This window comes from Puntigrus tetrazona, chromosome 7 (assembly GCF_018831695.1).
Source record: "Puntigrus tetrazona isolate hp1 chromosome 7, ASM1883169v1, whole genome shotgun sequence".
NCBI lineage: Eukaryota > Metazoa > Chordata > Actinopteri > Cypriniformes > Cyprinidae > Puntigrus > Puntigrus tetrazona.
In genome coordinates, this window is record NC_056705.1 from 31891961 (window position 1) to 31919319 (window position 27359).

At 37.8% G+C, this 27359-nt stretch overlaps 4 protein-coding genes across 4 annotated transcripts in view; 3 read left to right on the plus strand and 1 right to left on the minus strand.

Moving 5' to 3' along the window:
• sema4f (sema domain, immunoglobulin domain (Ig), transmembrane domain (TM) and short cytoplasmic domain, (semaphorin) 4F) overlaps positions 1 to 13257 on the plus strand; it is a 49559-nt gene extending 36302 nt beyond the window's left edge. Inside the window, exons 2-14 of the mRNA XM_043244990.1 lie at positions 3092 to 3237; positions 5727 to 5786; positions 7309 to 7407; positions 7574 to 7685; positions 8021 to 8140; positions 8231 to 8385; positions 8621 to 8802; positions 8906 to 9047; positions 9464 to 9686; positions 9778 to 9887; positions 9992 to 10134; positions 10220 to 10275; positions 10384 to 13257. Coding sequence (XP_043100925.1) covers positions 3092 to 3237; positions 5727 to 5786; positions 7309 to 7407; positions 7574 to 7685; positions 8021 to 8140; positions 8231 to 8385; positions 8621 to 8802; positions 8906 to 9047; positions 9464 to 9686; positions 9778 to 9887; positions 9992 to 10134; positions 10220 to 10275; positions 10384 to 11153 — 2318 coding nt within the window. The 3' untranslated portion in view covers positions 11154 to 13257. The remainder of the gene's footprint in view (positions 1 to 3091; positions 3238 to 5726; positions 5787 to 7308; positions 7408 to 7573; positions 7686 to 8020; positions 8141 to 8230; positions 8386 to 8620; positions 8803 to 8905; positions 9048 to 9463; positions 9687 to 9777; positions 9888 to 9991; positions 10135 to 10219; positions 10276 to 10383) is intronic.
• Positions 13258 to 13818: 561 nt separating this feature from the next.
• On the plus strand, positions 13819 to 17760 carry LOC122349561. The gene is made up of 7 exons (XM_043245657.1): positions 13819 to 13971; positions 14162 to 14280; positions 15690 to 15809; positions 16179 to 16232; positions 16350 to 16490; positions 16798 to 16920; positions 17004 to 17760. The coding sequence occupies exons 1-7, from the start codon at positions 13965 to 13967 to the stop codon at positions 17040 to 17042; spliced, it is 603 nt and encodes a 200-aa protein (XP_043101592.1). The 5' UTR covers positions 13819 to 13964; the 3' UTR covers positions 17043 to 17760.
• Positions 17761 to 21285: 3525 nt separating this feature from the next.
• slx1b (SLX1 homolog B, structure-specific endonuclease subunit) lies at positions 21286 to 23688 on the minus strand. The gene is made up of 5 exons (XM_043245656.1): positions 23222 to 23688; positions 23084 to 23135; positions 22191 to 22511; positions 21888 to 22103; positions 21286 to 21641 (listed from the first exon to the last, which is right to left on the minus strand). The coding sequence occupies exons 1-5, from the start codon at positions 23392 to 23394 to the stop codon at positions 21612 to 21614; spliced, it is 792 nt and encodes a 263-aa protein (XP_043101591.1). The 5' UTR covers positions 23395 to 23688; the 3' UTR covers positions 21286 to 21611.
• A 347-nt stretch (positions 23689 to 24035) lies between these two features.
• zgc:112271 (uncharacterized protein LOC553698 homolog) lies at positions 24036 to 25533 on the plus strand. Its single transcript, XM_043245019.1, has 3 exons — positions 24036 to 24236; positions 24387 to 24484; positions 25149 to 25533. Exons 1-3 carry the CDS (start codon positions 24174 to 24176, stop codon positions 25246 to 25248), a joined length of 261 nt encoding a protein of 86 aa, XP_043100954.1. The 5' UTR covers positions 24036 to 24173; the 3' UTR covers positions 25249 to 25533.
• The last annotated feature ends 1826 nt before the right edge of the window (positions 25534 to 27359 follow it).

Genomic DNA, 27359 nt, shown 5'->3' on the forward strand with positions numbered 1-27359 from the left:
CTGTATCAGCCTATGAAAGTGTGGCGCTGGAGCCTTAGTGACAAGATCCATTGCTCTGTATTTTACCATTTCAGCTTCCCTATGTGTGTGCGTTTGTGTGTGCAAGACTGAAAGAGAATTTTGAACATTTGTTCTTGCATCAATTCCTGCTGAGCATCTCTAAATGTATCTTCGTTGTCTGTCTCAGTCACACCCAGTCTCTCTCTCGCACAAACACACACACACACACACAGTCCCTTACAGACGAGTGGTCAGACACACAGTTGTAAGGGATTGGTGCTTGGTTTGGGGGATCGGGGGCAGATGGTCTAGCTCTAGGAACTAACACCACATCGGTATGCACAGCACAGTGGGGGAAACATTTCTGGAAGGTCCTGGAGAAAGAAGGAATTGGAGAGTGACATGAGGACATTTAGCAGGACCTTGCCTAAAGCGAGTGTCTTTGTCTGTTTCCATCTACTGCCTCCATCATTCACGTTTCACTTCTCTGTGTCACTCGTTGGGAATGACAGTTAGAAATGATGGAGAAGGATGGGGTTTGTTGCTGGCAGATAGTGATGCACAGATTGAGAGAGAGAGAGAGTTGGATGGAGTGTAAACCGTGTGCATGGAGCTCTAAAACTGCTTTTGATGTTGAAAAGCAGGTTTGGTGACTGCAAAGAAAATTGCTGAGGCATTCTTCTGACATCATCAGATAACATTTGAGCTTTTTCCGCACTTTGTGTCTGTAGAGGGCTTTGCAAATATCTATAGCTGGACAAAGGTTTTTACAGTTGCATTTCATTTAAAAATGGCTACTTATGCTGTCCATGCACTATCACACATACTTGTGTGTTACAGAGTATTAGTGAGGTATTATAACGTGACACATTTGGCTTGGCAGCTGCCAGATATTAGCTTTAGAAGGAGGTGATTATCTTGCTGTATTAAAGGCTGTTCATCCATGCTTAGCAAGCTCATTGTAAATATATGTGTATACCTGGTATTCCCTGCATTATGGGGTCCAAATGTCATTTTTGACCTTATGGGGACATTTTTGGTCCCCTTGAGAAAAACAATGTATAAATCATACAAGTTTTGTGTGAGAAGTAGGTTTTTTGGGTTGGGTTTTGATAAAACAAAAACATGATATATATGAGATGTCCCCATGGTTACCTGTATATGTGTGTGTGTGTGTGTGTGTGTGTGTGTGTGTGTGTGTGTATGTACATGCTTATATGCAAATTGGTATAATGTTACAAGCCTAATGCAAGCAACCACCTAACAATGTTTAAGCAAATGCTCAGGACACCTAAGCAACTATATGACAGCATATAAACCACCCAGAACACTCTAAAGCCCAAAGGATATTTCCATTTTGATGTGAAAACGGCTAAACGGTACACTTCATTTGATAACCTACTAGAACTTTCGTCCAGCCAAAGCCTATGCGTGAGCCAAGCATACAAAGAATGCTTTGTTAGATATATGTATCTATGGGTGTACAATGTGATTATTTTTACATATAATGCACCATAATTAAAAACCAAAATGTACTCTGGCCTTAACAACTACATAAAATAGAAATGTGCTAAAACCAGAACACCTTAGTGCAATTCCCTGGCAACCACCTATAATATCTTAGCATTGCTGCATATTGTAACTATGCATGGGATAATCACTGTTCACACTTCACAATCACTTCTTCACAAAATGCAGTTTCACTATTTTGCAGTAGGTGGCAATTATGAAAAAGCAGAAATGCAGCAGTACACAATTACAACACTGTAATGATATTTGCAAATAGAGATATTGTTATGATATTGCTCCGGCTGTGTGTTCTGTACTCACTATGTTGCAATAAAAACACACATATTCCATTTATTCCATCTGTTTGTCAACTGTTTCCATCTGTTTCCAGTTTTTTCACTTATCCTTTGAAGGCAGTTCATTTCTTTACAAAGTTCATGCCATCATTCAAACGAAGTGATTATCACCCATTTATTTGCACCAAAAAGCCACCTTGATTTGATTAGACCTTAATAAATAGGGATTGTTTTTAGTGTAATTTGCAGGCCTGATCTTAAAAGAGGAGGGAATGTTGCGTGATTGACTCAAAGATTGAGAGTACAGGAGAATGTCTGTTTAATGCTGTCTCTCGAGATCAGACACTGAACATCAACAGTCTGATCTGCTCTAGAAACGAGCATTCATTTACTACATAACATGGCAAGAACAACTCGTGCAGACCAGACTTTTATGTTATATAGTGTGACTTTTTGTGATACTCTGACACTTATATCACACTACAAGATGAGTGTGATCCCGTCCTTTTCTCAGATCCCCTCTGCCATCCTCCTTCTCTAGCTATTTCTATATATATATTCCTCTAATCTCTTAAATACACAGACATGGTTGCGATTGCGGTAATGAAGCAAATGAGTGTTTCACATTTAAAATAAAGAGGAACAGATTAAATGCAGTGTAGTGCAGATGCTGTTTTAAATTCGCCATGGGCATCAGATATAGTACATCTTAAACAGCATTAAAATTTCAGAGCTTCAACCCACATGCTAATATACATATCTGAACAGAATTACTAATCCTCACCGATGATAAACAGACATTCAGAATGCCTATATGTAAATGTTTGGCTATTCTTAAGAAAATATCCTCACAAATATAGTAAAGATAGCTTGTAACAACATTTAAAGTGCTCTTCACTACTTAAAATGTTCATGAATCATATTTTGCTGCAGTTTGATGTCAGGTTTGTGTGAGGGTTAGGGTACAGGGCAGGGATTCTCAACTCTGGCCATCGAGGGCCGCTTTCCTGCAGACTAATAAAACACAAGCTAATCAAGATTTTCAGAAGTTACTGGCAGGTGAGTTAAAGGTAAACTCTATAGAAAAGTGGACCTTGAGAGCCAGAGCTGAGAACCCCCCTTGTATTTGGTATAATAAATATCATTAATTTAGGACTGCGTAAGCATGAAGGCAATAAAGAAAGTTGTTTGTTATTATTTTGAACGTATGTAACTTACTGAAAATTGCTTTGATGAATCTTCCAATATATGACATTTAATCCAAGCTTCTTTCTTTTCCTCTGCAGACATTTCTAGGCTTGGTTCCGCTGATTTTAATGGCGTAAATAACTTCAGCACCTTCCTATTGGATCGTGTGTCTGGGATGCTCTACCTTGGTGCCCGGGATGCAGTCATCGCTGTGGATACTGCTAATCTATCAAAGAGGAAAATGGTGAGCTTTCTTTTTTCTCATAAAAGCCTGTCTTTATTATTTACGCAGTAATACTTTATGGTTACAGTTAACACAGTCGATGCTTTAAATGAACTAACAATTAACTAGCAATAAATTATTTATTATAAACATTTATTAATCTAGAGAATGATTCCTAAACCAGGAAATGTCGTAGGATTTTTGCATTTCTGATTTCGCTGTCCCAATGTCTTTTTTTTCCGTTAAAACACTGAAATAGAGAAAAACACATATACTTGCTAGTAGAAAGACCAAAAGAGCTGTCAGAAGCTTAGTGCTGGTCATATCGGAGTCAACAATAGTGTAGTTTGTTTTATAGCCTAACTTTAGCATCTTACTTCTGTTGATTGTACTTGGGTTCATGCTTGAGTTAAGATGATTGTGAAGTGTTACTGTTTATGATAATTGAGGCAACTGACACTTCACAAAGACCCCTCTCCCTCTTAGTTGCTCTTGTTATATTCTTCAAGCTACACTAGGACACTAACAACACTGACAGACTCAGACAAATTACTTTTGGTATAAAACTGAATGTCACATGAACCAGTCATGTCTTTATAGCACAAAATAAACATGAATGAACATCAGAGGGTACCTTGTGTCAAATGTAGAAAGACGTTAATGAAGGGCTTTTTTCAAGTTCAAGTCCACCAACGTTAATCTACTTTCTGGTCTGGTTTGTTTGTCGGACAAAATGGCTAATTGTGATTGGTCAGATCGCCTGTAAATCAATCTTCCAGGCGAAGGGAAATTTGCACACCAACACATTGGCATATAGCCATCATAACAGACAGCCCAACAGTATTCAGTACACTGCTTTTCATCAAGATAAACTAGATGATCTCATCCCTGGTTGCTAGTGCAGCTCTCTAACCAAATGAACCCTCCCCAGCGTCCCTCCTCTTTCCCCCAGCAGCCACATCTCACTGTCTCCTGTCATCAGAGTCAAAATTTATCACCCACTGTAATGTGGCTTCACGTCCATTTACCCTCAAGCACACACAGAGCACAGGACATGCTTAAAGTACCTCCATCTGCACTGTTCATTGTCTGGAAGCAAGATTACTCTGTGAAGTGTCATGTAATATTAGATATTAAGATTAAGGAGAGCTGCTGTGGTGAGATCATAGCACTGATATCATGAGAACACCTTTCCTGTGCAGTTTTGTCTCAAGGCAAAGTCTTTTAGATGTTTGGGGTTAGAGTTTCTTTACAAAATATTTTTGAGCTCATCGAGAACATACACTATTTTAATGAACCAAATTCACTAAAAAAGATGTTCAGGTGTTGTATAATCCTAAAGGATTGTAATTGCCAAATAAATAATTAATAGACGTAAAATATTGATTTGGTTTGGAATTATTTGATTATGTAAATAGAAAGACCACAGGGTGCCATGACAAATGTGAAATCTCAATATGCGTTTTTTACACAGCCTTCTGGAATACTAGATTCTGATTGATCAGTCACAGCAGATATTTTTGAATAATGATTCTATTTGTATTTATAAACCGTGTGTATTTGACTGTTTTCTCTGACAAGCAGTTTTTGCACCGTGCTAAGCATAAGTATCTCACATCAATCTATTCTTCTCTTTAATCTTGCATCAATAATTTAATGTCCATTTATTTTGTCAGTTAATATTTGGTCACACAGTCTGACAGACAATATCTTGTTTGACAGATTATATGGGTTGCTCCACCCCAAAATGAAATTTTGGCATTAATCATGTTGTTCCAATCTCGAAAAAAAACTTCGTCCTTTTGGAAGAAAGCGGGAAGCTTGTGACTGTCTCATTGACCGCCTAGTAAATAACACTGTCACGGACCAGGAACGTATGAAGGACATTGTCAGAACAGTCCATCTGTCATCAGTGGTTCAGCTATAACTTTATTTACGGGAAGCGACGAGAATACAATGAGTGTGCAGTTATGTGTCAGCTGTGCCATAAGGATACGCAGATTTTATTCAAATCAAAGCGTAATTACACATAGAAAACCTTTCCTTGTGGTACGCTGTTTGTGTCCAGTCATTATTTTTATTTACTTTGCGTACAAAAAATGATCGTCTTCAATTCATAAAAACCAGGTTGAACCACTGACTATTTTGACTATTTCATACTCTCCTGGACCTTGACCGTGCTGATTACTTGGCAGTTAACGGGACAGTCCAAAGCCTCCTGGTTTTCATCCAAAATATCTTATATTGTGTTTCAAGGAAGAATAAAGTGTTTGGCACGACATGGGGGTAAATGATTAATGTCAAATTTTTCTTTTAAGGGTGGAATAACCTTTTAATAGATTTGATACCTAAATAAATAATAACTGAATATACATTTTAACGTGTTATGTTTCATGTAATCATGGCTGATATGGTTTCTTTTTAGGCAGAGAACAATCTGAGGTACTGATCTCTCTCTCTCTCACTCTGTCTCTCTCTCTCTCTCTCTCTCTCTCTCAATATTTATGTAGATTGAGTGGAGTGTTCCAGAGGAAAAGAGGAAATCTTGTGTTGCTAAGGGAAAAACTGAGGTAAGCTCATAGAGTGTATGGCTGTGTGTGTGTTTGGCGTGGGGGGGATGTAAAGAGCTCAATAGCATACAAATAATAATAATAAACGTTGTGAAAGGGATGAAAAAGATCCTACTTTCAAAAATCCACCATTTTCCTTCTTTGTTGTTTTTTTTTACAAATGTTTTTAAGGGTGCCATTAGCACTGGCCCAGTGCGCCGTGCTTTCACTAACACTCAGCAGTGTGGATACAGCATCTTTGCAAAATGAAATGTTAGAAATGCACTATTCACAGAAAGCTAATTTCTAATTTAATTAGTCTAATGACTAATTTAAGCAGTGAGTAAAAGTGTCCAATAACAGGGGGGTTACCAAGATAAAGTGAGTAGTGCTATTCTCTTACATTAAAATGCATTTCTCAAAATTTTAACCTTTTGAATAATAAAAAACATATACTGAGTGCATATTTGCTCTTTAGTATCGCTTCATTCCCTCTGTCCTTCTCTCACTTGAAAGCGGCACACGCACTGAGTGTGTATGTGAGAGATAATGAGCTCACTTATTTGTGTTTAGCATTCAAGAAGGGGGGTGGGGCCTGTGGGTGATTGACAAGTGGGCTGAGACCTCAATGGGGGAGGGTCAGAAAGGGTGTGATTAGGCAAACAAAAGGTATTTCGTGATAGAATGGAGGAGAGGAAACAAAAAGAAAGCTAATTGACCCTGGATACTTGCGACTGGTCATTTGAATGAACACTTTTCCCCTCAAACACATTCACATTTGATTATAACACATGGAAAACCCTGAATCGATACGGGCTGGGCTCTGATTAATCTTTATTGATGTACTTAATGGTCTGCCTAGCTTTGAAATTGAAACTTTTCAAGTAACGCCAGCTAGTTTTAATCAAAATTAGAGTCTGGCATGTGTGATAGAATGCATTTGTGAATGAAAAATGACCTCTTTTTTTCTTTGCCCTATATTATTTGCCAATCATTACCATTTAACTGTGCCCTTTAAGGATAAAAAGGGGAGGTCTCGCTGTAAAAAACACCCTGGGGTCTAAGACCGGGGTTCAGGTTACCGATCACTGTTATTGATAGAGAAACTCTCTTATTCCTCTCAGTGACATGTTCTCGTAAGCCAGGGGTGTTCAGGCCTGGTTCTGGAGGGCCAGCCTCCTGCAGAGTTTATCTCCATTGCGTCCCATCACACCTACCTGGTATAATTTAGTAATCCTGATGACCTTGATTACTTTCAAGTTTGTTTAATTGGACAGTGTCCCTACAGGATCACTTTCTGGACACCTCTGACATAAGCTGTGAGAAGCGCCAGTGCTCAGTGACATCCTGAACATATAGACTATTAATAAAATGTGAGCTGCAAGTGAACTTGATTGTAAAAAGCTGGTTAAATCTTAAATAATTTGTGTGTGTGTGTGTGTGTGTAATTGTAATACCATGTTTACAATTAGTTGATGCACAATACAGTAACAGTATGTCTGAAACTACAGTATGTCTTGCTTTACTCTGCTGCCCCTCACAGGATGATTGTAAGAACTACGTCCGCCTGCTGGAGTTTTTGGGTGATGGACACATATATGCCTGTGGGACCTTTGCCTTTGACCCCCAGTGTGCATTTATTGTAAGTCTGTGTGTTTCTATATCTACACTGATCCAAGTCTTGATACTATGAAGTGGGGCAATCATACAAAAAAAATCACAAAATAATACATATGTAACGTGTTTCAGTACAATCTGTAGACTGATTAGACTGACTGTCTTCCTCCTGTGGTTTATTCCTCATTTAGAACCTCTCTTCATTCACTCTGGAGAAACATGAAGATGGTAGCATAAGGATGGAGACGGGGAAGGGGAAATGCCCCTTTGAGCCCAGCCAGCATTACACAGCGGTCATGGCAGGTATGAAACACATGGTCATATGGTACATATACTTGTGTAAACATGTACGTTTAGCTGGAATTTTTTGTGTCTTTAAGCACTTGAGCTCTTGGCTACTTGGTATGCATTTGTAGCATAAACACAGCTATAGCATATATACAGTGTTCCTTCAGTGGAGCTAATACTGATGTAATATGATTTTCTGTAGGGGACATTGAATGGCATCTACAATATAGGTGATTTAAAAGTACCGGTCTAGTGGGGACATCTGATTCTTAAAACACATTGAAAACAAAGAAATGACTTGGTAAAGCAAAGAAATGACTTGGTTAACTTTTATTTCTCTTATATTTCAGGAGGAATCCTTTACACTGCTGCCACAAGCAACTTTTTAGGGACAATGTATGACATTTCCAGGGCAACAGGCATTGAGCAGGAACGTATCCGCACTGAACAATCGATCAATTGGCTTAGTGGTAAGACACTCCATCCACCCATCCCGAGAGTTTACACCCAGATTGTTTAAAACCACACTTTTCCTGACTTCTGCCTGTTTCTGAACACAGATCCAGAGTTTGTCGGTTCTGCCTTCATCCAAGAGGATAAGAACAACAACCCTACTGGTGAAGATGACAAAATTTACTTTTTCTTCACTGAAGTAGCTAAAGAATATGACCTTTATGCCAAGGTCAAAGTGCCCCGAGTGGCCAGAGTCTGCAAGGTATGAACCGGAGTCTAGTCTGTCTATTTTTTATGGTTTGGCTAGGTTGAAGTCTCAGAGGGATGTTGTACAGTAGTTCTGCAGTCAGCTGATATGTTATGTAATTGTACTGTTCCGGTTGAGTTCAGATTTCATCAGTCATAAGATTCTTCTATTCTTTGCCATCTGTCTGTTTTTCATCATTTATTTTCTATCATATCTGATCTATTTTGGTCTCTCTCTCTCTGTTATCTAGTCTGATGTAGGTGGTATGAAGACTCTGCAGAGGCGGTGGACAACGTTTCTGAAGGCCCAGCTGGTGTGTGAAGACCGGGCAAGTGGACAGCGATTTAATGTTCTGACGGATGTGTTCACTGTACAGCACCAGCCTGGAGACCCAAGCAGCACACACTTCTATGGCATATTCACCTCACAGTGGTACCTTGTTTTTTTCATCCCTGACCTGATTTGATCTTCTGTGCAATGAATTATTTCTAAACGGTTGTTGTTCGTCCTTGTTGTGCTGATATGTAACGTGTAGGGAAAGAGGGGAGCTGTCGGCTGTGTGCGTGTACAGTCTGGAGGAGATCAATAAGGTGATGAATGGACCCTTTAAAGAGCTGAAAAAGACCTGTGAGAACTGGATTAACCCAGAGCCCATACCAACACCCCGACCAGGACAGGTATACAGCTCCACACTAATGGCCAAAACCTACCGTGTAAAAAATATTATGAAAAAGATGTAGTTTGTGTGTTATTTTATTCACAGTACATACAGACACTAACAGAGCAATATTATTGTAGTCATTTATAGTCACCAAAGATGTGGTCATTTTTGGATCACGTCACTTGAACATATCATACATGAGTACATCAGATGATTTATTAGGGGTGCCTGTCAAAAACTACACAGCTCTGAAAAAGTAACTCGCTAAATGACCCAACAGGCTCAAAAAAAAAAACATTTACCCAATCAAAACATATATAGTATTAGTATATTGGGAAACCAACCCATCAACCCATGAACAAATAGAGTTGTTAGCGTTGCGTTTTACTAATCAGTAATGATCCGTTTCCTTTCTTCTCTTATGATCTGCAGTGTTTGAATAGTGCTCTGATGGAGCAGGGCTTTGAGTCCTCCCTGAAGCTGCCAGATAAAGTGCTGACATTCGTGCGTGATCACCCGCTTATGGAGAACAGTGTGGTGGCAGCACCCCTGATGATCAGAAATGGTGTCACATACACTAAACTAGCCGTCAACCTAACAGCTGCCTCCAGTGGCCTGAAGCAACACATGATCACCGTTTTGCACCTTGGAACGGGTAAGAGATATTAAACTGAGATTTTAAAACAATGAATAATAAATACTCATTTAATCATGTGTGTATTATATACATATGCATGTTTTGATAGATCGTGGAGAGCTGCACAAAGTCGCTATAGTTGGTCCGAATGCAACACTTATCGAAGAAGTCCCTCTATTTTCTGCACAGGAGCCAGTGAATAACATATTGCTATACAAAGTAATGACTTGAGTTTTTAATGGGGTCTATTTTTAATCATGTTACTACTATGTTAGGGGCCGGTGAATAGATGAACTGTCCCTCTCTGTCTCTTTTCTGTATAGGATGAGGCTCTGGTGGGCACTCCTCTCTCTCTGGTGAAGTTACCCATAGTGGGTTGTTCTCTGTATTCTACCTGCGAAGTGTGTGCACGTGCCCGAAGTCTTGGCTGCGTATGGAGGCACAAAGAGGGAGATTGTGTTATGAAGTATGTTGCACACGTAGACTCATTTACACAAAAGCGTATCTGAACACATAGCTTCAGTCTTCACACAGATGCATTTCTATTTCAGGCCTGGTGAAGTAGTGGAAGCAGATGATTTGGTCAGGGAATGTAACAAAGGTGAAGGTAAGTCGACAGTGGTCCCCAATATCAATATTTCATCCTGTCCTTCACCACAGACACTTATTTCATTAGAACTAATTGAATTGTAATTAGTTTTCTCTTTAACTTTAGGTCTTTGCTCCCCACCGGTGATTGAAATGCGTGTTGTAAAGGGTCTGCGTGTCCTGCTTTCTTGCGTTCAACTGTCTCCTCGTCCCTGCCGCTGGGACCATCCTCCGCAAAGTCACACCCGCCGCCACAACAGTGACCTGGAGGTGCAGGTCACGGAGAAGAGCCTGGGCACCTACGTGTGTCTATGTGATGAAGTGGGCAGAGATCAGCCACCCTGCCGCAGAGCCGAGTACCAGCTGACCCTTGATGACCCCAGCATGGAGGGGAATGTGGCCACTGCTGGCAGCCGACACTTCCTGGCTTCACACATAATTCTTTTTGTTTTAGGATTTGTATTGGGTGGCTTCCTGTTGTTTGTAATTTATAAGCAGCAAGGTGGCATGAGAGGGGGCGGGCTCTCATCATCCACATTGGAAAAGGGGCGGGACCTGCTTCCTTCTACAGACACCCCGCAGTCTCCAAGCAGTGCCAGCCTGTTGTCCGAGGCAGTTCCATTGACTGAAAAAAGGAACGGGACACTGAACGGTCACGGACATAATATGCACCCAGTCGGGCACAACAGCAGGCATATTTATTCTAACTCCAGTGGACTGAAACTGCAGGAATCAGCCGTGAACCTAGCAGAGGAGCTGGACGGTAGAGAAAGGGCAGGACCTGACGGGGAAGAGGAGGGGTTGGGGGAGGGGTTAAGTGAGATGGAGGAGGAGTTTTCTAAGATGCCTTGCCTAAGAGGAGCACCTCTGGCACAGTGTGAAGAAAGCTCTATCTAAAGACTGGAACACACGTGGTTTTTGAGACTAAACTCGGTGAAAGGCTCGCAAACACAGATGGAGGGCTGGACGAGAAGAGGAAAGCAGACAATCAAAGAAACCGATACGCATTCCAAATAAACGATTAGCATACGCAATCGCACAAAGAAACTCAAACAGATAAACTGCATTTGTTGGAGGTTCCTCTACTACTCCATTACATCACTTTCCAGTCCATTCACTCCTGTGTACATAACATGCTGTGTAGACCTGTGTCTATTCTACTGTTTCTGCATGTATTTGTTTAGACCAATAAGCACTTTTGTGTACCGTCCTCAAAGCCATGCGCACCCACATGGAAATACGCAGTCTGTGTATCTGTGTGTGTGTAGTTCTTAGTTGTTCTGTCTGTTTCCTCTTTGAGGATTTAGGTCCTCGAGGACTTTCAGAGGCTAATGACCCCCTCTGCGGCCCAGAGCAACACAAAGCCAGGAAGAATCTGCTAATTCTGGCCTGATTACCGAAGTAAAACTATTTGATTTGCCACCAAAAAGGGCTTTCGAGCACGAAATCCTTCTGTGATCGATGCTTCATAGCAGCAAATAATGAATGAATGGAAATGTGATTTTTGCCTTACAGATAAAGCGGTTATAGTACTACTAATGAAGGTACTGTTGCCTACGGCAGGGCTGGATTGTGGTGTCCGTGCTAGAGACAGGGACAGAAAGGAGCCCTCGGAGCGTACATTATGAGCTGGGTCCCTTGATGTGGGGGAATTACTGACATGGACCACCAAAGAGTGTGCCAAGGTGCTCCACCGGGCCGTGATTCGGTCCGGAACTACAGTGCCCCATTTTAAGTGAAGAGAGAAAATGAGGAACAGAACTATTTAGCAGTCTTCTCCTGTATGTCAAACCTGTGAACTGATAGTAGATAGGACAAATGGACTCTACTTGACCACTGCAAAGTCAATCAGTCACATTCAGAGCAAAGAGAGTCGCTCTGCTTTGGAATGTGTTTTGTGGTGTCACGAAAAGCAGTCAAACCACTGCCATCTGCATAGGGACCAGATGTAGCATGTTCTGTTCATTATAATCTGCACAGACAGAGGACCCCAAGATGATGGATGTCACTTTATATCATTTAACATGAATGCCTATTGAAACTGCAAGGAAAACGTCAAAATGGAAATGGAAGAGTGAAGGATTGATGCATAATTATTGATTGTTTTAAGTTTCCCTTTAAGGACAGAGAATGTGCCTCATTTGAAGGTATATTTATCCCCAGTAAAGTGCATGATAAAAAGTAGCCATGAATACAGAGCTACAGATTTGTAACATGGTGACCAGGGGCTACGGGTTAACCTGAAACACTCCCAGTACAACGAGTGTTGTATTTATGTAGCCACGATGATGTCTGTTTCAGGAGTATGTATATATTTGTGAATATAAAAAAGAATGAGAGTAAGATCTTTACAAACATTTTTTTTTTCTTGAAGTGGGAGAAGAGATCTTCCTAAGTGTCAAACAGTCCCTCTGCCAGCCTAAATGTTGTATCACTTTTAAATGCTATTTCCTGCCATATTCCATTAGAATAACTTGGATCTACCCGCATTCTTCATTTATTTATTTCGTATTTTTCAAAAATATTTGTAACATTATGTCAAAGTGATGGTAACACCCTGGGTTATGTACAATATCTTGTCTTCTAAATCATTGCCAGCACTCAATAAAAAATGACAACAGGTACATTCAAACACAAACAGTCATCATTTTAAAATCCTGATCTTCTTTTGATATTATAGTGATCATTTAAAATAAACCTTCAACCCTCTCAATGTACCATAGTCAATCTGCTGTAGTTCAACTTGTCCACATGGTTTTATGTTAATATTATTAAAATAACAGATCATTTAGTGTGACATGCTCTTCGTTGTTTATTCTAAATAAAGAAGTATGCTAATTAATGTACAGAAATGTTGTATTCTAAGTTTATATTTTTATAATTTATATACATGCTAATGAATATTTGTGTTTCAAACATTTATTGAAGGTGTTTGTATGAATGGCTCTATGTGTGAATGCATTGTGAAGCTCTTTGGAATAAAATAAATAATAAAAAAAAACTACCTCTCAAAACTGTGTTTGTTTTTTGATGATTTTTAAATAAATGAAGCTTTTGTTTGTAGGACAGCCTGCAGTTTTTCTCATTTGAAGTATCCCCAAACATTTCAAGTTAAATATACAGATTATTTGCTTATTTCTATAAAACATGTAAAAACGTTATAGATGACAGTGTTCAAGTCATTACAACCATATACAGTCATAAAGTTGTTCAAAGTGCTTTACATAGAAGCAAATGAAACTACTGCTACTAACAATATTAATAATCACAACAATAAAACTAAATTTAAATGATTTAAAGATCGATTTAAACTAAATCACTTAAAAACAGAAAATGTTTATAATAAAATACAATGCAGTCAGGACATAGAGTTAAATGTGGCTAAAGTTTTAGCACCTCTGATCTCTACATATCTGAGAGACGACACGACGGACAGTCTGCATAGGAGATTGTTTTATTTAATGCTGAATTTTCAAACACGTCTTATAACATCGAAAGGCCCAGCGGTGCTGCTGTATTCATGTTTTTCGTGTTTTTTTCAGGAGGCTATTGAGACCGCCTGTCAGCTGACTAACTGTTTTCAGATGTTGAGCAGGATTTCATAACGGGGCGGGACCAAGCCACTCCGAAACTGTGGAAAGAACAAGCCTAAAAGGACACTTAAACGTTCAAAATAGTTCATAAATACATTATTAGGGGCTCGACAAAATGGAAGGTAAGTTTATTTTTATTAGCTATTACTTCGAGTTATTTCCCGCTTCATTTAGTTAGGAATACATTTATTCATGGCTACTGCGCAGATGAAGCGCATTGAATTTTGAGGCGTTTTTTTTTTTTTTTTTTTTTTTTTTTTTTTTTTAATGCAAGTGTTGTTATCGAGTTAATCATGAAGCTGTCGTCGACAGGCGAACCGCAGGTCGAATCTGGAGAGAATCTGAATCCCGGAGAGGTTCTGCAAATCCGCTTTCAGAAAAAACCCAACCAAAAACTCAAATACCTGGAGGCTGAACCCAAAATACTAGGGGTGCGTGACACTGTATCACTTTACAGCTCAAAACATTTTAGTTTGTTCGTTTTGTTCGCAAACTGGATGTGAAAAATGGGCACTATTACAGAGTAACTCGTTCCCAGCTAAAAAATATGTTTGTTGTAAGAATGTTCAGACAGCATTACATGTTCTAGTAATGTCTTACTTTAGTTCCCAGAATATTCTATGGCATTCTCTAAAACATTCAAAAATATGTACATTATTAGAATGTTATCCCTTCCCAGATTATACACTCAAACAGCACTTCCGGCTTCACTTAATTCTGAAGAAAAGAAGAAGAAAAACGAAGAATGCATGAATCTCATCAATGGCCACATTCTTTATGCTGCGATGTGTTCTGGGTCAAAACCCATCACTGACTCCCAGAATGTGTGATTCATGATTCATCCACTGATTGCTGATGTCTGTGTGTGTCTAAGCAATCAGCTTTTTAAAAATGAAAGTTAAAAATACATGTCTGATCAAAATCTCACTCTGTTGAAATGCATTAGCCTACTGATTAGTCACTGATATACATTTAGTAGCACGGATCAGACTCTCAGATCACTAAATGATGATAATATGCTGAACATCAGCAAGTAGTCTACAGCAACTTATAACATTTTTTCTCAGTTTTTGCCATTACACAGTAAACTGCAAACAAATAAAAACGAACACTGAAACGTTAGAGTCAAACCGCGCAACAGCTGATCATAACAGTAACATCTAAACCTCTGTTAATCTTAATGAGATCTTTTGTAGAAAGAAAAATACAAAAATAAAGCCAGTCTTCCTTAAAAATGAGTAAAGCTGGCAATGCTGTTTTTGGAGTTATTTAATGACGGGGGAGAAATTGATTATATAGGCTACACCGCTGTTCAGAAGTTTAGGATCATTAAGGTTTTTAATATCCATAATAAGGTTTCTTAAGGTTCTTATCAAGGCTGCATTTATTCGATCACAAATACTGAAAAAAAAAAACAGTCATATTGTGAAATATAGCCATTTAAAGTAGCTCTTTTCTATGTAAATATATTTTAAACTGTAATTTATTCCTGTGATGATTACTTCTTTAGTATCCTATGAATAAATGATTCTGATATGCTGATTTATAGGAAAATAGGTTGTGCTGATTAGTATTTTTTGGAAGCTGTAATACTTTATTCAAAGTTAAAAAAGGAACAGCATTTATTCTTAGAAATAAATTAGAGATCTTTTGTAATAATATTCACTACTGTTTAAGAGTTTAGAGACAGTTTTCTTTTAAAGAAGTTAACATTTTCCATTTAACAAGGATGTGATCGTCTAGAAAAGAACAGCTAGAATAGAATCTTATGCTCTTCAACATTATTTGTATTTTTTTATTGTTATTATTAATTATTTAATGGTTTTGTGGTTTATTACAGGTAACACAAATTGTGTTTGGTGTCTTTATCGCATTCATGATTGTGGCGTTCTATGTGAATGACATGACCGTGTATTCATACACAGACGCGTCCATGATCACGGGGGCTGTTTCCATGATCGTAAGTAGGCCCGCGCTTTAAATTGAACAATATGATAATAAAGATGTGTTTGCGTCTTCCTGTTTTTATGCAAACTTGGTATAATATGGTATAAACCCTCCCAATATGTGAAGACATTTAAAAAATGCACATAAAAGCGTGCTCGACTCTTTTATTTTTATTTATCTAGAAAACATGGAACACTTTTATGATTCTTTGATGTGCAAAAAGTTATACGAGGCTACGTAGAATCTCCAGTCTACAAACACCGTCACGTTATAAAGATGTCGAATACAGCTGTTCAGTTAGTCTGAATTAAGCGTGAAATGCGGAGGGCTGAATTTTTCCTGAAGGTGATCCGTATAAAGTCTTGATCTTCCTCTTTTATAGATCATTATTGCAGGGAGCCTGGCGATAGCTGCACAGAATCTTCATCTCCCAACTGTAAGTTTTCGGATCTTAGCTCTTTGTTGGTCGTAAGCCATTGATTTTATTTCTGTGCGTTTATAACTACTAGAATAGAATAAGGAGAAATGACACATGTGTGTGTTTCTGTTTCAGCTAAAGGCTTGCTTAGGAATGCAGGTGGTGGCCTGTATGGCATCTGTGATCTTCACATTCCTGCACTTAAATAATTCCAACGACATACACCACTGTTGGATGCCATTAGATTCCCAAATAACAACATGCAGAAAGTTAAACGTAAGTCACGAACATGTTTAGCACACAGTTCACATAATCTGAGATGTTATTCTAGGTAGGGGAGACTGCGGTTGAGTTCATATCTGCTTCAACAATTAACTGATTTGAACTGAATGATGAGTTTACTATTGCTTTTTTTTTTTTTGGAATGGCATGTAATTTTTTGCTGACATACGTCTTTAAGTGAATTATGTGACAAAATGGTACGATCTGAATGTTGTATCTCCTTATGTATACGTACTGGTTCAGTCGAGATATAAGGTGATGATAACTGATACATCGAGTATCGCTGTCTTTTTACCCACAGATAAGTCTGGAAAATTGCCTGGGATTACAAAACCTTGTGATGATGCTCCAGGTTGCCCTTTCTACCACTTTAGCTGCATACTGCTGCAAGGTCATTCAGTGCTGCTCTCCAGTGTCTAGAGTGGTAAGAACGCATGCAAACTAATAAAAGCTGTATCTGTTCTGGAGGACATGAGAACATCTTAGTCTGTTTGTGCTCTCTTTCAGCCGGTCATCACGATTAACAGACCTCCAGAAACTCAGTGAGGAGCGTTTTAGTGCTGAGCCGTACAGAGCCAGGAGCAGCATATATATATATATATATATATATCCACAAACATCTACATAACAGCTGCTCCTTCAACACATCCGTTTTATACATTTTTAAGGTATATCAATGAATTACTGTGAATTAAAACCCAATATTTAATAATACACATTTAGTTTAACACGTTTCTAATATTCCTCAGCATTTAATCGTGTAATTTGCATTAACTTTCTTTTACATAATCTAAATAGTGGGCACCACCGGTGTAGCCTCAGTGTTTCAGCGTGTAGTTTCTGTCCAACCCATGGCACTGAACAGTAACTGAGAACTGCTATAATGGCTCTTCTCAAACATCTCACACTTCAGACCCACTGCTTTGACCCTCCAACCACGGAATTAAACAGAGCAATACTGGAAATGCTGCATTGTTTCAGCCAGTATTCACTGCAGTAGTCATCCTAACTGTTTCTTTCTAATGGCTAGCTGTCTCCCTCTTGTTTTATCATGCACTAGAACATTTGTGAGAAGTCAACATTACAAGCAGACCAACAAGGAACAGAGCAAAAATAATGCTTCACAAAAAAACACTAAAACAAATTAAACAGATTTACTGTTCAATAAATATCTTCAAATAAGTTCAGATACAAAATCATCATATTCTTGCTCTTGAGCTTAACGTATAACTGTGTTATTAAAATATTTTTGTATTTTTTAAAATCTGTGTTAAGACTCGTCTTTTTCTGTATATCTTGGTGATTCTATAATTCTTAAGGTGTAAAGATGCCTTGGTCTTAATGAGCGCTCAGTCTGTCAGGGCGGGCTCTGGTTAAATGAATAGTTATTGTGTTATTGAATAAAATAACTGAGACATCGGTTCTTTAACACGTCTCACTGAAAGCTGAACCTTTCGCTGACTTGACTTTAGCTGCACCACTATATATGACATCTTTGTAAAATATAAGAATCCTCCAATAACTACCTGATGTAAATACATGTTAAGGTTTTAATCAATGAAAACGAAACACATAATTTTGGCAACACATATTAAATTAATACATTTTTATACAACATGGGGAAAATCATATCAAAGCCGACCTCTTCTAAATTTCTACTAAATTACCATAACGGCCGTTTTTATCAAAGTTCCCCACAGAGTGATGTCTGAGCACAGTAATCACAGAAACACCTAACACCTTCTCTCTGCGTCTCAAGCATCACAGTGTGTCTCAAATATCAGTTCTGTTTTTCCTTATTGCTGTTAAATTACTTTTCATGTTGTTTTTTATCTTACATCTTTAATACTTATAATGTGTGCACACTAGAGTGTTAAAAACGTAACACTGAATCAGTGAAGTTAGTGATTGATTAAGTGATGATTGAGTATGAGACGAGAAGAATCACTGAAAGAGAGGGAAACACCACACCTTAGATCAAATCAACTCAAATAAAGAAGTTGGAAATGTTTTTAACATAAATCTGATTAAACAACTCCTAAGACAGCATCACGCATTACTAACCAGACTGAAACGATTTCTCTCAGACGTCTACAGAGGTGCTTATTGGGAATTAACAGAGATTAATAGAATTAATTGAGATTAACGGAGATTCTTGATGTCTAAAAGATGCCGGAGTACTAAAGGTTTTATGCATAAGATGTCTTATCATTTTTCATAATTGTTATTTTGCAGTACCATATATCATAAATATGTATAAAAAGCTTTGACTTGATCTGCTTCCAGAATCACCCCAAGACTCCATTGATTTTTAGTTGTAAGTATTCACCTTCAGAACTTCGTCTTTGTTTCAGAATGCAGTTATTTCAGTTTTCTTGTTTAACTGAAGAAAATTCTGGCACATCCAGCAGTTAATTTCTTCATTGCATTGGCAGAGGGAGTCAAAGGGGGTATAGTCACTTGGAGATAAGGACAGGTAAACCTGGGTATAGAATAGAATATTTGGTTCTTTCTCATTATCAGACATATACAGGCTAAACAGGAGCAGTGCGAGAACTGAGCCTTGTACGAATGCATGAAAGATGATGTCCCAGAAAGCCTGACCCAGTTTTCCAGTCTCTAGAAGCATGGCATGATCAATTGCAGCGCTAAGTTTTAGCAGTACCAGCAAAAAGAGTGCAAGTGATGTGTAAGCTACTATTTATGAGGTTTGAGAAGATGAACCGTCTGCTTCCACATGAAAGAATGAAGGCTGTCTTTATAGATGCTAAGTTTCCTCTTCCACCACATCTGCTCAGCAGTCTTTTCATACTCTGAACTGCTGTTGATTTTCTCCACGCTGATTTCTGTCTGCCATTTTTCCTGTAGAATTTCAGAGCAATTTCAGTTACATTCTTAACTTTTAAGTTAAAAGAATCAAGGAGAAGATCAACAGAAAGGCTTGGTGTTAAAGATATCCTCCACCTCTCCTAACAGTTCTGCAGACACTAATAAAGTTAAAGTTGGATGGGGCTGTTTCATTGACTGTTGCACGGACGCTGTCTTCTAGCCATGTTTCATACATAAAATCCTGATTGTTTGTGGTTATTAAGTCATTGATCAGAAATAACTTGACAGCATTATTTAGTGTCTCTACAGCATTATTTATGGCTTGAGATGTTGATGTCTTGATGGAGAGTAATAGTGTCTCTTGAGATACAGCAATAGGCCGGAGATTAGATGGGTCAGCCGTATGGCTTGAGATGTTGATGTCTGCTTGAGAGTAATAGTCCAGATTGAGCTCCAGCTGATCATTTCAAGGATTCAGAAGAAGAAAACCTTCTGTGTTACACAAATATGAATAATCAGTGAATGAATCTCAGCAATGGCTTCGTGCTGCAATGTATTCTGGATGCATCATGTAACACTCAGCATTGTCTCCATGGTTATGATTCATACACTTCATTGACAGTAACTAGTTGGCAGAGCGCATCAAAATTCAAGCTTTGAAATACAGATACTAGCTGCATTGAAAACACTAGCTGTCTTATCACTGCACTAGCATTTGTGAGAAAATTAAAGCTAGAAATACAGATTAGCTGACTAAAACACTGCTTGATCTTATACTGTTGGAACACTAAAGTCAGTAATATAGCACAGATTAGACTTTATGTGAGATCAGTTGGTCATATCACTAAATAATGATTATATATTTATCATTAGCACTTTTGTAAACACATGACAGAAACGAAGTCAGTCTTGTTTTTAATAAGTGAAGCTGGTTTGAACAGTTTACTTTCAAAATCAGTTTGACCACATGTATAGTGTAGGAAGCTTTAGTAGAACATTAGAGGATACTTTTCCACGAATGTTATTAATAAACATTTTAGAGAACGTTATTGTACCTTTTAACAGAACATTATGGGAACTAAAATAAGATGTGCCACTGAAAACCTTTCCAAAACACGAAAAATTGATTAGGAATAAACTTTTGTTCAGACGTTTGGGAAAAGTCATTTTAATGAGGTTTCTTATGATCATCAACAGCTGCATTTATTTAATCAAAAATACTCAAGAAACGTGATATTGTGAAGCATTACAATTTAAAATAGATCTGTTGTATACGATCCTTTATTCAAGATCTTTGACGAATAGAGGTAAAGAACGAGATTTATTCTTAGAAATAAATTAGAAATCTTTTACAACAATATATTCTACTTTATACTGTTTTTGAAATTAATATTTTACCAAAGATGTGTTTTAAAAAAAAAAAAGCTAGAATAGAATCTTACCAAATATCATAGTTTATCTTAATATCATGATACAAAATGTATAGAAGTGCATAAGACATGAAGCTTTCCTGTACATATGATACACATGTACCCTACAACCCTATTCCTGACTATCGCTCAGCATATGCACGCCCATATCAAGTGTCTTTATTTATTTGGTGTACAATTTATATGCACTTTCAAGAGATTGGTTTAATGCAAGCTGTATCTCATGTTAAAAAAACTGCTGTTCTGGAGGACATGAGAACATCTTAGTCTGTTTGTGCTCTCTTTCAGCCGGTCATCACGATTAACAGACCTCCAGAAACTCAGTGAGGAGCGTTTTAGTGCTGAGCAACATTGCAATGCTACTAAATATTTACATTGTCATGTAATTCAGCGAGTGTTCAGCAGCAATAGTCATCTAGATTCTTTCTAATGGTTATCTGTTTTATCATGCACTAGAACATTTGTGAGAAGTCAACATTACAGGCAGACCAACAAGGAATAGAGCAAAAATAATGCTTCACAAAAACCACTAAAACAAAGTAAACAGATTTATTGTTCAATAAATATCTTCAAATAAGTTCAGATACAAAATCATCACATTTAAATGTATTTAAAACAACAGATATTTTAAAAACGCTTACTACCCAGCCATTATTCTTGCTCTTGCTCTTGTTTAAGCATATTACTGTGTTATTAAAATATTTTTTATCTTTTTGAAATGTCTTAAGACTTGAGACTCTTGTTCTATATACCCTTGGTTATTCTACATTTCTGCTTTGGCCTTAATGAGCGGTCAGTCTTTCAGGTCAGACATTCAAACTCTATTAATACTTATTAAAAAATAAGCTGTATGTCTTCAAAACTGGAGTTCATCTGTCCAGTGACTCTGTTAAAAATGAACAAAAACAGTTATTGCCTGATTCAATAAAATACCTGAAATATTAGTTCTTTAACCTTTCTCTGACACTACAGTTTTTAAAACTTCAGCTACACCATTTCTTTATGAAATGTAAAAATCATCTGGTGTAAATACATGTTAAGATTTAAATGAATGAATATTTAGTCATTTATTGGCAACGCATTAATAAATGATGATATATTATGACATAGGGAAATTGAAATAAAGGCCGACCTGAGATGAAGATGAGGTCATTTCTTCTAAATCAGCGTAACAGCCGTGTTTATGGCGTATTAAACTCCCCCACAGCACCGAGTGATGACAGCCAGGACACTTTCCCTCCACAGGAAGTAGGTGGGAAGGGTCTGCTTTCAGGAAGTGTTTAGCCAGGCAAATCAGATGACTAACCATCTGACAGGAAGGATGGAAACAAGAGAGTCTATCCACAGCCTGAAATCACAAAAAGAGCAAAACAATTGAGGTTCAGTCATTTCTGCTGCTTTCTCAAACCTACTTTCAAAGTAGAGAGGAAGCGACCTTAACAAACGCCCCGCACAGCACACAGCGCTCCACCTGCCTGTCGTCTCGATCCCCGCACTCCTGCTGGGGTTTCTTCTTAGCACGGACGCAGCCAAACGTTAGAGGAATGTGTAGAGGAGGCTGCAGCTCAGGGGCGAAGTCCATCCTGTACTCCTGCTTTAACCAGCGCACAGTGAGGGGAAGTCGGCTCCACGGAGACACGCGCAGCATGCTCGACGCCACACGCCAGTGGAAGTCTAAGCTGGACTCTTTCCGGCTGCGCCGGGAGACATGGGACAGTCGACGGGAAATGTGTGGATGCTGCCAGGCCCACTCAAACTGACAGATGACAAAGAACAGCTCAATATTTCCACCGCACTATTTGAATTATTGTAATACATCTGGACTTTTTACTGGTGTATTTGTCATTTTCATTATCTTCAATTTTTATAATTCTTGTATGTGACCCTGAAACACATATACAGTCATAAGCAGCACAGTTATATTTGTAGCAATAGCCAAAAATAAATTGTATCGGTCAAAATGATAGATTTTTTATGCCAAATATCAATAGAATATTAAGTTAAAAAAAACATGTTTAATGAAGATATTTTGTTTCCTACTATAAATATATCCAAAAAATATTTTTTAAAATGAAGGAATATTATTATTAAAAGATACACTATGTAACTTTGGCTTGGCGGTCCAAAAAATTATAAAATAAAGTGTGATATAGAAGAAAGTTTCGGTCATTCTTCTGCTCTGCTTCTTGACATAGAACAATGTGCTTTTAAGCATCAGAAAACAATACACGGTATCTTTTAAGGGAGGGGATGGACAAATAAAACTATTTGTACACATCTATTAATTCCCGGGAATAGAAAGACAATATGACAGAAAAGTGTATTTACCCGAAGGCCTGCGATATCAGATGGAAAGCCGTGAATGATTAGGACCATCTCCCTTAAAAAGAAAACAGCAGCAGAGCTTCTGTTGAGATATCTGACTGTAATACGTCCCCCGTGTGAAAGGTACAGCTGATATCTCACCACGGTCCCCTGCCGCTTGTCTTCTTGGCTCCTCCTCGGTGTCGCCCAGCGTTGTGTTGATCTATACGGCGCTCTGGGTTTACAGTAAAGCCAATATATATTCGACCCTTGAATTTCGGGTTAGTACAGTACAGCATATAAACGCCATAGAAACTCTCCACCTCTACCACCATCCTATTTGCTGCAGAGGAAGGGCTAGTAAGATGTGAAGCTATTTCTGTTATGTGTTTAGATAACCGAGATCTTCGTCTCAATCTATACTGCTATATCCTATAATGTTTGTAGTCAAAAATCAATAAAATATATCCTATTAAAGACGAAAAAGGTGTGCATGTTCTGTATTTTCTAAGTTCTGTTGTACTGAATAAAAAACATAATTCTTTAGGTTTTAATAACTTGCATCCTTGATGTTGCAAAACGTTCATTTGTTTTGATAATGTGCCTTATTCGTTTCAAACTAGCCCGTTAAAGTATGCCCTGGTACTGCCTGAGCAAATATTCGATGCAGGAATCAGTTAGCAAGCGTATAAAATAATGAGTCAAAATAGTTTGCCATAATCCACATTAATAACAATACTACTTCGACCATCTATATAGATTTCACTTGATTTGACTATCTGCAATTAGATTATGTGACTTTCGATCAAGCAAATAAAGCGAACACCGATAGCAACAAGGACCCTGAATTCTTAGTTTTTATTGGTCAGTTTTCATGCGCTTGGTAAACCGTACGTAAAGGGTAAAGGGATTGGCCATTACTGTCTTCTAAGGCGTGGCTTCTGTAATGTTCCAAATCCAATCGGGCGTGTTTAGTACTTAGCTCCTCCTTTCTAAAGGCATACCGGTAGTTCCTAGATAATAAAACAACAACTCTGTCTACTGCATGTAAAAAAAGAACCACTAATCTCAGTGTTTATATAACTGTAATCCTAAAAAAAACCCTTTTGGAAATATGTCGGTCACCCCAGATTTGATTCGTGAAAAACTGATATCGGAGATCGGTGCGATACACGTGGTATGTAACATACACAGACATGAAAAAAGCAAAATAAGCTACATTCAATACAGCTTTCGTGTGTCAGTGAAACAGGCAGTAGTTGCTTTTACCATTTCAGCAGTTTATTCACGAAAGTACGTATTCTTGGTTATGTTTTTGTATTTTTAGGATGTAGAAGATACGTCTCCTAATAGATGTGCAGCCAGTTTTAAAGTTCTTGTAGTATCTCCTCAGTTTGAAGGGAAACCGTTGTTGCAAAGACACAGGTGAGTTGCTTCTGTTTCACAAGAATCCTTTTACGTTCGATGATGAGGTACAAATATGTTTTGCACCTTGTCATATTTTTAATTTTTGCAATATTTAAAATATTTCAATATGAATACCAAACGCTTTAATGACAGCAGCAGTGCATGAACTCCACAGGTTAAGATCTAATTTTCATAAATTAGGAATAATGTTAAATTAATGTAATCTTTTGCTTCAATGGAAGTTCATCTGAGTCACACAATGATTCCATACCATCTCTGTGACATTTAAAGTTTTTGTTGACATTTGCATAAATGTTGCCCATCTGTTGATCATGACAGTGCTTTTACTGTCATGTGGTAAACAGGTTGTATTTCATATCAGTATTAAAAAAAAATTCTGATGCTTTCTCATCTCAGGCAAAATATAAAACACCTGAAGACGGTAGGAAAACTATTGTGTGATGAAATCGATGATGTAGTGTAGAGTGTCATGAAAACTGAGAGAGCCCCAGCTGGCTCAGAGCGCCTCAGACGGACACAGATGTGCACACTTAGCAGAATGATCGGAGTCTTTTAATAGAGCTAAGTCATGTGGAAGTGTATTGTCTTTAGAGAGGATAGAGCTTCATGGGAACAATACACCTGCTGACCTATACAATATCTGTGTTTGTTTATTATTTAGGATGGTGAATAATTGCCTCGCTGAGGAACTGAAAGAGATCCATGCGTTTGAGCAGAAAACATTGACACCAGAACAGTGGGAGAAACAGAAAGCACAATGACGCATACACACACACACACACACACACACACACACACACACACACACACACACACACACACAGACAGACTATTCCTTTATGCAGACATCAAATAAAACGGCAGTATATCTTGCTATTTGTTGATATTGTCATCTTTCCTTCCAAAGTATGACAATGCCAATGTAATGTAAATCACCTGTAAAGCATCCTGTGCAAATTATTACAAATCACAAGCTGCATTATGTGCTATATAAGGGATCTTTGAAATTGTAGTATGCTGACAATAAAGAACATTTCTGGACTGAACCTTTAGTTTGTAGCCATTATTATTATTATTATTATTGCGTGTGACTTATTTTAATTTCTGTCATTTTAGAGAGAAAGCTACCAAAAAGTTTGAAAGATGGGCTAGTTAAATGTTTTAATAAAAAATGTTAATCTTAAGTTTTCCAACAAATTGTAGAGTGATTTATGTATTTATAATTAGTTTGTAAAAACATTATGTTTTGGTTATTGTTGGTGAATGTTTAACCTGAGGATCTGTTACACTGATGTTGTCAAATAGTACCACAGTGAACTAATAAGATATTCACACTAATCTATTGGAACTTTTAAAGAGATTTTTCAAGCATGATTTTCAACTTGCAACTGACATTTCAGTATGTTCCTCCTTCGTTTAGTCCCTATCTAACTTTTTGTTCCACAGCAAAGAAAGTTTTATATAAATATCTTCACAGTGACCGCTTTTTCTATTCTTGTGTATCTATTTCATCCATTCCAGATTTTCTAAGTCAGTCAAATACCTCACCGGCCGTTGAGAACCAATAACAAATGATTATTGCAGCAGTTAACCTTTGAAGCTCACAATTTCAAAGTCTTAGAATACCGGTCCAATTAGTGCACGATATAAATGCTTTCCAAACAGAAAAATATGCTTCAGTTAAGATCCCAACTTGTCAATGATTCCAGAATTGACATCATGTCTTATGTTCAAACAGATATAAAGTGATTAATAACAGCATTGTGAGCAAATGTTTTATTCATGAAGCTAAAAGCATGTAAGATGTATGTGAAAGCTGAACGCACAGACGGCCCTCCTGCTGTTTGACATAAAGACACCGAGCCCTTAGGCATTCAGTGCTGCCTCACACAAACACAGTCTGCTCACACTTACATGTGTGTGACAGTAATATCACAGTCAAATTAATTAACATGCTGTCCTGTCACTAAGTGCAGAGAAACGCGTGACAATAAAAGTAAATCAAAGAGACTGCAGTGAAATCAGCATGTGTAAGTCTGTCCTTCAGATATTTTATGCGTACGCAGATAATGAATGTGAAATCACAGAAGTCTCTCAAAACCTCACAAAACTGAAATATCAATCAATCAATCAATCAATCAATCAATCACTTATTTATATAGCGCGTTTAACAATATAGAGTGTATCAAAGCATTGAACAGTATAAAGCAGAAGAATACAATGATAAGGATGTATAAGGATGAGATTTAACAATGTGTTATTAAATGCAGAGATGATCTCTGTCATCATAATCAGTAGAAATGAAGTGCCCCAACTAAGCAAGCGAGAGGCGACAGCGGAAAAGAACCAAAAGCCATTCTTTTTACGATGTCACAAATACAGTGGTGTTCCCGGTTCCAGTGAATCTAATTAATGCAGCCTAACAATCCTTTAACGGATTTGAATAATAAAAGTGTGTTGGTGTGTTATGTGTAGGCCAGGTTAAAAAGATGTGCCTTTAATCTAGATTTAAACTGACAGAGTGTGTCTGCTTTTTTGGTTTTTAGGTCCAATTATTAGCACCTTTCTGAATTTAGCATTAAGAAGTCATTATCATTATCATCAGCATAGCAGTGAAAGCTAACACCTGACAGCTGCATAGTTATAATTTTCTCTCTGATAGTATTAATTTTGGAAGTAAAGTAATTCATAAAAGTATTACTGCTGTACTCTTGGGGAATGTTAGCAACTGTTGACACTTTATTTTTCATTTATTTAATTATTGTATTGAATAAATACCGGGGTTGTGTTTGTTTTCTTTTAAAAGAGACTATATTTTTTTAAAGCTTTTCTATATGATAGGATATTCTCCCGCCAGGCTATACGAAATACT

Bases quoted from the DNA above. Each gene is read 5' to 3' on its own strand.
- LOC122349561 (XM_043245657.1), top strand. The intron at 14,281-15,689 runs GTGCGTGACACT...GGTTTATTACAG, and splicing joins CTGAACCCAAAATACTAGGG to GTAACACAAATTGTGTTTGG. The intron at 16,491-16,797 runs GTAAGTCACGAA...TTTTACCCACAG, and splicing joins CAACATGCAGAAAGTTAAAC to ATAAGTCTGGAAAATTGCCT.
- slx1b (XM_043245656.1), bottom strand. From the start codon at position 23,394: ATGGTGGTAGAGGTGGAGAGTTTCTATGGCGTTTATATGCTGTACTGT. The intron at 22,512-23,083 runs GTAAATACACTT...GTCATCTGTCAG, and splicing joins CTGATATCGCAGGCCTTCGG to TTTGAGTGGGCCTGGCAGCA. The intron at 21,642-21,887 runs GTCGGCCTTTAT...CATTTTTAACAG, and splicing joins TGACCTCATCTTCATCTCAG to AGTCACTGGACAGATGAACT.
- zgc:112271 (XM_043245019.1), top strand. From the start codon at position 24,174: ATGTCGGTCACCCCAGATTTGATTCGTGAAAAACTGATATCGGAGATC. The intron at 24,237-24,386 runs GTATGTAACATA...TTGTATTTTTAG, and splicing joins AGATCGGTGCGATACACGTG to GATGTAGAAGATACGTCTCC. The intron at 24,485-25,148 runs GTGAGTTGCTTC...TTTATTATTTAG, and splicing joins CCGTTGTTGCAAAGACACAG to GATGGTGAATAATTGCCTCG.